Source organism: Cottoperca gobio, chromosome 9, assembly GCF_900634415.1.
Source record: "Cottoperca gobio chromosome 9, fCotGob3.1, whole genome shotgun sequence".
In the NCBI taxonomy this organism is placed as follows: Eukaryota; Metazoa; Chordata; class Actinopteri; order Perciformes; family Bovichtidae; genus Cottoperca; species Cottoperca gobio.
This window is the reverse complement of record NC_041363.1, coordinates 3,783,148-3,794,272: the sequence shown is the minus strand read 5'-3', so window position 1 is coordinate 3,794,272 and position 11,125 is coordinate 3,783,148. Positions and strand designations below refer to the sequence as shown.

Here is an 11,125-nt window from a genome sequence, read left to right as displayed (position 1 = left end):
AGTTCTGACGTGGTTCCGCTCATGTAAACACATTCGCCCTGCACGTGTGACTTGAGGCTCAGGTCACCTCTTTGCCCAGGTGCATCTGCCGTTATGTATCCCAATTATAGAGCCCTGCAAACAATTACATAAAGCCCACACACTGCCGAATGTGAGGGTTCAACAGCTTACAGCGGGGGATTTTGGTAACTGGATAAGCGGTAGATTAAACTCTGCATTTAGGTTCAACAAGAGAAAATAATCAGTGAGCCTGTCTGAGCGTCCGATATAAAAAGGCTTGCTCGCCGTCTTCTCACCGCAGTTCTGCACTGAAAACTTCCTGCAACACTTTCAGGTAAGAAGACGCTGCTTTGTGGGGAACAAGTGATATTTGGAGTTGCAAAAGAGCCTTTTTTTGTCTTCAAGCTGCTGTAAAGTAACGAAGACTACATTAACATGTGCTCGACTGTTTTGCACAGAATGGACTTCCAAGTCTTCGCCCTGCTGATGTTGCTTCTGGCCGGTGTGGAGCAGAGCCGGGCCTCCTGCGTCGTGGACAGCTTCACAGTCAAAGGCGACTTTGACCCCGCAAGAGTGAGTCCAGAAACATGTCTTAAAGTATTTAACTCAGTTCTAGTATAAGTTACTGTAACTTGAACTCTGATACCAGAGGTGGAAGAAGTACTCGCATCTTTTGCTTGAGTAAAAGTAGAAGTAGAAATACTCTGTTACAAGTGAAAGTCCTGCATCCAAACTTTACTTAAGTACGAATGTATTAGCATCAAAATGTACTTAAAATATCAAATGTAAAAGTATTCATCATTATGCAGAATGTGTGTTATTATAGAATATTTAATTGTTTTAATCACTAATGAATAAGAGTATTTTAGTGAGTGATACAAACATTGTTACTAAAATATTCTATAATAATAATACTTTTGTACTTAAGTACATTTTGTTTGCAGGACTTTTACTGCTAAAGTATTTCTACACTGGTATTACAACTCTTACTCAAGATGAGAGTACTTCTTCCACCTCTGGCTATCTGTATCCCTAATTGCAGTACAAATACAAAAGAAACGTGCATATCCATATTCTACTGAATATATCCCCCCCCCCCCCCGACAGTACGCAGGAAAGTGGTACGCTCTGCAGAAGAAGGATCCGGAGGGTTTGTTCCTGGAGGACAACATCTCCGCTGAGTACACAATTGGAGACGATGGCTTCATGGTTGCCTCCTCCAGAGGCAGAGTCACTCTCTTTGGGTGTGTTTTTGTCATTTTTTAGAAGCTCCCAATTCCCACCATTTAGTAGCAGCCTGAATGTGATAAGTTTAAATGAAAGATTTACTGCTTGCAAATGTGACAATTTATTCCCCCCCGATTTGACATCCAGGTTCTGGGTTGTGTGCGCAGACATGGCTGCTCAGTACTCTGTACCCGACCCAAGCACTCCCGGCAAGATGTTCATGAACTACCAGGGCCTGGCCAACTACCTGTCCAGCGGCGGTACGCTTCTTCTCTTGTATGCACACACTCTCTCCGTATCTTCTCTCACACGGTTGAGACGAACTTCTTGCTCTCTGCTCGTACAGGTGACAACTACTGGGTCATTGACACAGACTATGACAACTACGCCCTCACCTATGCCTGCCGCACCCTGAAGGAAGATGGAAGCTGCGAGGACGGATACTCCCTGCTCTTCTCCCGCAACCCCCGCGGCCTCCCCCCCAGCATCCAGAGGGTCGTCCGCCAAAAACAGGAGGAAATCTGCATGGTCGGAGAGTTCCAGCCCGTGCTGCAGTCTGGTACGTACTCAGTCTTTCACATTCAGTGTAGTACCTGATCCTCCCCAAGCAGTTTGCTCGCAGCCGTTCACGGCAGAATTTGACCACTTCACTCCGATAACATTTGGAAAGTCTGGAAGAGTCACAAGACTTGTAAAAGCTTAGAAAACTTAGCATTGTGGGAAAGTCTTCATCTCTGGATCTTAACTACTAACTTGAACAAATGTTAGTCTGTATATTCATGTCGACTCCTCTAACACTTGTTCCTCTTTTCTTAACAGGAGCCTGCTAAACTGTTTCCTCTGGAGTTTGTTGAGCAGCCCTTCATTACACTGGATTCATCCTCCGGCCCAAGATGAAGACAGAACTCCTCTCAAAGACGCGTATAGGAGAATAATCATGTTATGCTTATGATTTGCTATGTTCCAACGTCATAGGAGGGAATTATCTGATGAATTCGATTGATTCTCCCCTTCTTAACATCTGCACCGCGATGGGTAACATCTGCACCGTGTAATCATTCTGTATTGGTGACAATACATTTTGTAAAGAAACTTGCTGTTGTCTTTGTAAAAACGACCTTTTAAACAAGTGACTTTTACTTATCCAGCGCACAAACATAAAAAACACAATTGTATACAAATATGAGTATTAAAAAAATAGAATATTACACATTTTAAAAAGATAACAAAATCCTCATGTATTCATCAGTTCATTACTAATCTCATTGCTCAGTGACATTATGTATTATCTGCAACTGCACCACAAGCATGAACCGTGAAATCTAATTTTAACAAGTGTAATAAGTTGTCCTATTCATGTGTAAATATATTAAAAGTCTAGAGTTATTCTGTATGTTCTTCTTAGTATTGATGAATCTCATGAAAAAGACCAAAGTCAACAAAGAACAAGTATCACCTGTGTATCATGAACCTTCTGTACCAGAGACATCTATTGTTGTGCAACATTATTTATCTGTGTATCAATCCACCGCTGAAAGTAGTCCCCAACAAATGTGCTATTTACTTTACTAAAAAACTACTGTACCCAGCTGTTTCAGGAAATTATTAACCTTTAAAAAAACGCATTAAAAAAATAAGCATAAAAAGTAAATATGAGACTTAATTAAATGACCCATACAATATATAACATATATGATCAGCACATTGATCTCTATAAAATGTATTTACATTTTACAAAACTATTTAGAAACACACTATAAACACGACCAGACTTGACCTTGGTTTAGTGCTCCTCCGAGTACCTCTCTGGCAGCGAGTACAGGCCGGGCCTTCCCCAGTAGTCCACAGCTCGGACTCTGTACAGCCCGCCAACCTCCAGGTCCACTACAGAACACAACATGGTATATGGTATTATTTTGTTTTGTTGCTCTTTGCCATCACTTAACAATCCTTAAAATAATTTACGGGGAATTCTTACCAGGTGAATAAACACAAGAAGTGAAAATGGTGTCTTGAGTATTAATTCTGCTAAATTCCTTGTGGTCTGTGGAGATCTCCACTTCAAATGTCTTAATGCATCTGCAAAAACATAGAAGTTCAAATGCATGAATGAGTGTTTGTTCTTGGTCCATGCGTATCAAATTCATTTCGACAGTCATACAGAGATTAAATCTACTGCTGCACTCAATAAGAGATGTTCCAGATAAGACATGTTTTGAAAAAGGTACTATGTGAAGCACTTTGCAATGTGTGAACAGATTGTAACGTAACTTAAAAACATAAGACTTTCTCGGTTCATGTGGACTGATTTCTATGTGAAGGACTCGGGACGGTTTTGCTGGGAGAATCCAAAGGATGTGCCGTTAATGCACCGTGCACGCTCCTGAGTGCTAACCCTTACAACAGTGTGTAGCTAATGTAGCTATACTGCCTTGAGTAGATAACGTTAACTAATCCATCCAGACTACCAGGGCTGATCTTGCTGATAAACTGGTTAGCTTGCCTTTTGCAAATTACTTTAACAGCTAACGTTACGTAGCAACCAACGCCAGATCCATGCGGTTTATTACAGCTAGCTTGCTAACACTAGCTTGTTTGCTCGCTAACATAATCTCTAGCAAAATACTATCTGATTGGTTATGTTAGTTGGCTAGCTTGCCAAATTACTCCACCAGCTAATGTGCTCTATGATACTTATGTATTAAGACAAACTGTTCTGATGTTAGCCAACAATAAATTGGTGTATAACTAACAATTGCTTTATGCTAGCTAAGAGCATTACAAGGCAGGTGCGGCCAACTAGCTGATGCTAACCTAAACTAAGCTAAGGTTAGCCAGCTAGCTGTAAACGTAAAGTTTAGTAGTTAGTTATTAGTTAGTATTAAAGCCACTGATCCAAATAAAATATAGGATCATTACAGGTAGCGACGTTATTCTTTATATAACATGTAATTGTAATTTCACGCCACTGTTTAGGCCGATGCCCAGAATGCTGACTTAACGGCTTAAGGATTTTCTAAAAATTACACATAGTACATTTAAAATAATGAATATGTAACGTGTCTGGCTACTTTCACTCCTTAATATGTTCTTGCAGTGACAAATGCAAAAATAAAGAAATAATCATGTGCACCTACTTGGAATCAACACAGTGGTCTGACCACACAACCAGGACTTGGCCTTTGGTGATCGTGATGAAGCGTAATCCATTAACCTGATCAAAAGCCAAAAAAAGGTTGAGGGTTCACTTTTCTTTTTTTAATATGCAGCTCAGTACAATACATGTATTTTCCTGTTGGCTGTGTACCACTTACGTCCATCAAGCTTTCATCGTAACACAAGCTTTGAGTTGCATTCAGGACATACTGCAGTCATACCTAAATCTAAATCACAAAACACTTTCTTATTTAGCGACTGGAGAATATCTTACTTGTTTTACTTGCATTGACACAAACACATATGCTCAGCTGTGCATAAAATAAGATTCAGTTGAAGATAACGAACATTTATGAGAAGCTTGAGGGTGGACTGTGAAGCACATGCAAGCAAGAAGAACAATCAAATGAGTTTAGACTTTAACATTGTTGTCGTGTGTTGGTACTGACCTGGTCTGGCACTGCTTTGGGCTGGGCACACACATGGACGAGGAGGACAGAGGGCACAGACAGTTTGGCTTTCAGAGTCAGAGTGTCCCCTGCAGGAACGTCCCAGGGTCCATCAACATGAGGGTCCTGACACAAACATAATAATCTTTTTCAGCTATATTACTGTTATAATATCTAATCTAGTTACAGAAGCAAGACGCTTCACATCCAGTGTTGTGAAATTATTGCACACAACTCTTGAAAAAAACTAGTATATCATAATGTATCTACATTCTTATAGTATTGTTTACCTGCACACTCCTGAGGCGTCTGAACTGCTCTGCGGTGGGGAAGTCGGGGCTGCTCATGCTCTGCCACAGTTGGTACGGGTTGGTTACATTATTGTCAATGTAATATGTGACATACACAAGACCTGGATAACAGGGAGGACTGACATTAACTCTCTTTCAGAAATAAATCAATGTTGTCATACACTTGAATTGACTTCTAATCCCAGCAGTATTTAGTTAAACTTACCCTTTTGTGCAGCCAGTCCCTTCAGCGACACGGTGATAGCGTCAGTGTTAGTGGAGCTGCTGTTGTCGTCACTGTTGTAGACCAGCACCGCTGCCTGCCAGCTGTCTGAGCCGCCCCGTGTTACGGGTTTGTGGTTGCTGGCGAGAACTCCCAGCGTGCTGTTGTTGGTTCCTGCTGAGCTCAAAACCTGAGCCAGGACCTGCGTCTCTCCTTAAAGTGGAATCACATACAGGAGCGGCGTTTAAACAAGGACTGGGGCAGCAACATTCATGTGCAGCTACAGTGTAGTTGTTGGCAATACAATCATAAATCCTCATCTCTTCCATCCAAAATACAGTATAGACCTGAGCTTTGATTATACATTATAAAACACACATTTCAATTAAAGTCCACTGAGGCACATATAAAGCCCCGGTGGGACGCCTGTTCTAGGCTGCGGTCCAGCGTCCTCGTGAATTCTCCTTCACATCTTTCCTTGACCTAATGAACATTTTCCATCGAGGTCAACGTAGAGCAAATAAGACCGTCACCTAGCAAAGCCAGCAGGCCCATGACCGCGAGGACAGGCTTCCTGATCATCTGGACGTGAGGCGGCTGGGTGTTGTTGACCTGGAAGCGAGCGGTGAGCGTGCGCTGGGTGAAGGGGTGCGGGTGGTAGCTGAGGAAGGCATTGTCGTTGCTGAGCAGGGTGTAGTTGATGGTGCTGGTCGGGTCAGCCAGCAGCAGATCCTGGTGCTGGTTTATTACCTGTTGGAGGTAATAACGTATAAACGGTAATAAACTTCCAGATCGTTAATAATGAAAGACAATAAGTCATTGTGTGAGTCAACATCTTCTCAAATAAATACATTATTTGCTCTACACTTATACAAATATTAATTTGCTCTCCTTACCTTCACCACCATGGCAGCGTAGGTCACATCAGCCCTCCACTCCTGCGGCCGGGACCAGCCCACCAGCGGATCAGCCTCATCATTGTAAACCGGGACGCTGCGGTACTGGGGGAAACGCTCCTGGATCTCTCCCACCGTCTGGATCTCCTGCTGGAGGATGGGCAATGAGTAGCCTCCTCCCTGAGAGTCAGAAAGAGAAAGTCAGCTTCCAAAAAAGTGATTCTAATGGCATAAGTTTTACAATAAAAAAAAGGAATAATATGTAACATTTCCGCTTTAAACTGTCTTAAAATATATATGTTGTTGAGTTGTTTGCTTCTATTATCCAAAATCTTTCCAACAACTTTCAAAAATCAGTCATTTCATTGAAGCTAGCGGTGCGTTTCATTTGGTCGCCTGTAATGGAGAGTCTTGGTGCTCTGCTAGAAGCCGTCATACATTAACCTTTTATCCAGTTTTAAGCCACATTTTTTAAGAAACACTTAGATCTCTATATTTCAACCAGATGAAGGATTTTAGTCATCGTACGTCTGGATCTCAAGTTATCAAAGAAACAAGCTGAGCAAACGTTTGAAGCAGCCGAACCTCATCGGTGAAACACTGATTTTTAACGTGAAACTGCTTTATTCAGTGTATACACCGGTTTTAATCATCACGTGTGTTTGTTTTTCAGAGTAGGAGACCTCTGCGGATAATTCGGCTCCCGGAAAAAACCTTGAACGATGAAGAAATCCTCACCAGGAGTAGCCGACTGCAATGACGGCATTGATATAAGAACAAATACTCCTATGATCCCACGCTACTTCACGACATGTTATTGTTTTGATTGAGAGACCCTAGCGGCAGAAAATGTAATATTGTGTTTATAATTAATCTAATGAATGCATTAATACATAAAATGCATTTAAATAACATCAATATCTTTGTGTTTATTCTCGAAAATGAATATACAACTAGACTGTGTCGCAGGAAATAAAATCTTCACAGCAATGAATATTACAAATATTTTGTATTTATTAATATTTGTTCTAGATATGCTTTGAGTCCAGAAAAGCCCACCTTCTTGTGCAGGGCGATGTAGTCCATCCTGACCCCCGTCTCCCCAGTGAAGTAGTTGGTGCCGTTGTAGCAGTGCTGCAGCATGGCCCAGCAGTAAGGGGAGTGTGGGGGAGAATGACAGGAGTCTCCCGGACCCCCGAACCTCAGGAGACCGCTGGCAGCGCGCAGACCCTCCGAACAGGCATCATAGTAGTTTAGAAACCCTAAAGAAAAGTTTATTACACTGAGAGAACCACAGAACTGCTCATGGGCACAGCATTGCGTCTTACTTTATTTAGGAGAATGTGCATTTCCTTGTTACTATCAACGGCTACATTCAGCCACAATTTCCACTTCAAAACAAATCTAAATATCACGTCGGATGATTTTGAGTTTACCCTGAATTGAGACGGAGACATTATCAAAGTCGTGGTTGTTCGGCTCGTTCCATGTTTCAAAGTTCCACTGAGAGACGCTTCCCAGGCCGAACTTATCTGGAGTTAAACACAACACGATGCAACTCACATTATGAAGCAGCAGGATCATACAGTGCAGATTAAGCTGCTTTTAGTCTACTCATTATTATATATTGTTCTCTTATTACAACTCATGTATTTCTTTCAGAGTCAGGTTTTTATTACATGGTGTGCAAACAGCGTGTACAAAACAATGGCCCTCACTCACCGATGTACCTCTTGGCTATGAGATAAACCAGGTTTCTCCACTCGACCACTTGTGGTTTGTCCTCAAAGTCAGTGAAATAGTTAGAGACACTGCCCATCAGTTCAAAACCTGAACATCAGAAGTGCAGGAATTAATTACAGTTTAGATATTTACAGACACCAGCAAAACAAATCTGTGCAAATACTGCACGATAAAACAAAGGTAGAGCGACAGCAATGCTGAATAAATATGTTTCTAATTGTTTAAAGGTGTTCACAGAGCTTGCATCTCTTATAGCCTTGGGGAAGGAATTCTATCGTTTTGGTGCATAGTTCAAAAAGCTTATTTGTGTGACAAAGGCAAGGCTGTGAAGGATTATAAAACAACAAAGAATTATAATAATGTAGGCTGGTCCCACACCATAAGACGCTTGTAAACAAGTAAACGTTAAAGTAAATCCTAAAACACTGGGGTGATATGCTCTCTGGGACAAAAGCACCTCAATAATATTCACTTAACCATATAATAGAGAAGTTACTGAACAATGAGCATTTCATCCATGAAAACATGAAGAGTTGTGTGACTTATTTTGGAAAATAGATTACTTTATTAAATATGCAACATAAATATATTGTCATGATGTGTTTCGATACCTGGTCGGAGTCCATTAATCCACAAGAGATCTATCAGCTGGTCCAGTTTAGTGAAGTTGTACTGGGGTTGTCCTCCAATATCCCTACAACAAAATCAAGACAGCTGTAAAGCATCATAACATCTTCAAACTAGACTAGTGGAGTTTTTTCTTGCACGTGAATATATAACTTGCTAGTTCACTTACTGTGCAGTGACCAGCTCCAACATCCAGTGTATCCTGACCTGCTGGATCCCTCCATGGGGGACCGAGCCCACATAGGCCAGGTTCAGCTGCTGGTCGACGCTCAGGTCAAACTGGTGGGCCTGGGTGTGAGGGAGCGGGGGACTAAGCACAAAGAAGAGCCCCCTTTTTTACCTTTGAGGATACTCCAGTGACACAACAATGCATTTATAGATTCAGAATGTGTTTTATATACCAGCTACAAAGACTAAAGTGTAGCCCATAAGACTTCAGACTGAGTCATTTGAGAAAACCCTGCCAGTCTCCAGTGGAAAAAACGAACATTTTAAAATGTCACTGCTTTGTTGAAGATGCTTAATTGGTGCAACATTATTTAATACACAAGTTTAACTACAGAGGTCTTCTGATAGATTCGGGATGTAATAAAAGCATATTATTTATCTAATTTAACAATATGACAACTTTCTCACTTGCTTTCCACCACTGTGTATTTTGCTAGAATGATTTGTATTTGACCTACCAGAAACCAGTGCTTTCCCAGAAGTGTTTAAGATCTCCTACTGGTCTCCCCACATCCACTGTGATGACATATGAAGTTGCTTGAAGTTTTGATAATGTTTAGAAGTAACGCAAAGACAGAAAAGGTTTTCCAATGCATATCTGCGACCGAGCATGGAAACTTTATATAACTTTATATTCACTTATATGTCAATAAACAAAGTGAACCGAAGAGTCACGTGACCACCAACGTGCCTTACACTTTGTATGGGAATAAATTAACCTTTCACATAATTCACTTTAGAAAAACACAACAAAACAAACGCATTTCCACTCTTGTCGCGAGCTGCAGTCGCAGTCAGCTGACCATGATGACGTACAATGCGTGCGACCATTGTTGTAGTCTGTTGTAGTCTTTTTGGGAAACGATATTTAGTTTCATGTTAGAAAGTTAAAGACAGAACATGGAAGAATAACAAAATGTTTACTTAAACAGGTATAATATTGAAGACTATTGCTTATTTGTTATTACAGGTTTTTGATGTTTTATGAATTAATTAGCCTAAATGAATGATTATGTAATTCTTTTCCACACCACCTCCCTGTGATATATTTATTGTTTGACATGCTGGTGTAATTTAGCCTCTGAGGAAGACTCTTTGTATTTTTTTTTACTTTTATATGCTAAACTATTAAAGGCATTTTAACTATATGCTTTGTTCGGTGTGAGTGCTTGAAGTAGGACCACAGGCTTCTGTTTTCTATAGTCAAATAATACCCGTTTGGTTCTTTGCATGATGTCATGTGCCATCAAAATTAGTCAACTGTGCTACTACAGCATCAACGCAGAGGCTTTAATATTTCATGCCAGTTAAACTTCTTGTATACAGTGAAGACAGAAACTAAAAAAAACAAACTACAGCAATAGTCATACAGACAGAATTTTGACATTTTAAAATGAACATAAAACAAGGAGCTGTTAATGGGACATTTATTTAAAAAAAAAAAACAAAGTTGGGAGAATCAAGAAGACATGAAAGGAAAATTCAGATGTCATTTACAGTTTAACTCAAAAGATACTATTAAACAGCAAGTTATACACAACCATTTACACAACCTGTACAAATGTTTTTCCCCCGAAAATTTGCAATTTAAATTCAAAATAACTTAAATAGGCTTCTATGTAAAAGTGCAAATCCTTAGGCGTGGGATGTCTGAGAGTAGGCGACAGAAAGGGTGCTTTGTTAAGCTCACTGGCTATCGTGTTAACTTGTAAGGCATCACAAGCACATCTCAACCATCTGAACGTTTACTGACTCTACCGTCTTGAAGCACAGCTCATTTTTATATATATATATATATATATATATATATATATATATATATATATATATATATATATATATATATATATATATATATATATATATATATATATATATATATATATATATATATATATATATATATATATATATATATATATATATATATATATATATATATATAGCTTTTCATTTACAACATCCACGCTTTAGTTTACGATTGTGTAAATATGATGCCTTACATTGCATTTCAGCTTTGTTACTTCTGTCACATATATCAAGATTGTAATGACAATAGAAGAGTTTTTGTGATTTGACAGAGAGCCTTTCCTCTATCGAGCATGTCCAGCCCTGAATAAAACCACTAAAAACATTTCAGTTCAGCGTTTGTAGTGTTCTTGGGGTGAAAGTTTGGGAAAGTCAGCGTTACAGCATAGCAACAATACACTGTGACCTGGTTGGTAGTGTTCTCTAAGTTAGCTTTAACATCACAGTTACCAGAGGCCATTCTATACAGGATGAACC

At 39.9% G+C, this 11,125-nt stretch overlaps 2 protein-coding genes across 5 annotated transcripts; one reads left to right on the top strand and one right to left on the bottom strand.

Moving 5' to 3' along the window:
- Positions 1 to 191: 191 nt before the first annotated feature.
- LOC115012954 (purpurin-like) lies at positions 192 to 2,184 on the top strand. Of its 2 annotated transcripts, XM_029438827.1 has the most exons (6): positions 192 to 334; positions 459 to 573; positions 1,108 to 1,244; positions 1,375 to 1,487; positions 1,574 to 1,786; positions 2,047 to 2,184. In XM_029438827.1, exons 2-6 carry the CDS (start codon positions 460 to 462, stop codon positions 2,055 to 2,057), a joined length of 588 nt encoding a protein of 195 aa, XP_029294687.1. In that variant the 5' UTR covers positions 192 to 334; position 459; the 3' UTR covers positions 2,058 to 2,184. The 2 variants fall into 2 exon arrangements, with proteins under 2 accessions (XP_029294687.1, XP_029294686.1); XM_029438826.1 differs by lacking the exon at positions 192 to 334 and having other exon boundaries at positions 431 to 573.
- idua (alpha-L-iduronidase) lies at positions 2,160 to 10,645 on the bottom strand. Of its 3 annotated transcripts, none has more exons than XM_029438823.1 (14): positions 8,781 to 8,921; positions 8,596 to 8,678; positions 7,964 to 8,071; positions 7,678 to 7,773; positions 7,301 to 7,503; positions 6,242 to 6,421; positions 5,879 to 6,095; positions 5,349 to 5,558; positions 5,123 to 5,244; positions 4,833 to 4,958; positions 4,365 to 4,441; positions 3,206 to 3,306; positions 3,005 to 3,111; positions 2,160 to 2,287 (listed from the first exon to the last, which is right to left on the bottom strand). In XM_029438823.1, exons 1-13 carry the CDS (start codon positions 8,801 to 8,803, stop codon positions 3,011 to 3,013), a joined length of 1,647 nt encoding a protein of 548 aa, XP_029294683.1. In that variant the 5' UTR covers positions 8,804 to 8,921; the 3' UTR covers positions 2,160 to 2,287; positions 3,005 to 3,010. The 3 variants fall into 3 exon arrangements, 2 of the variants coding, with proteins under 2 accessions (XP_029294683.1, XP_029294684.1); XM_029438824.1 differs by lacking the exon at positions 2,160 to 2,287 and adding an exon at positions 9,298 to 10,645 and having other exon boundaries at positions 2,294 to 3,111; XR_003832748.1 differs by lacking the exons at positions 2,160 to 2,287; positions 3,005 to 3,111 and adding exons at positions 4,542 to 4,610; positions 9,298 to 10,645 and having other exon boundaries at positions 3,260 to 3,306.
- Between the last annotated feature and the right edge of the window lie 480 nt (positions 10,646 to 11,125).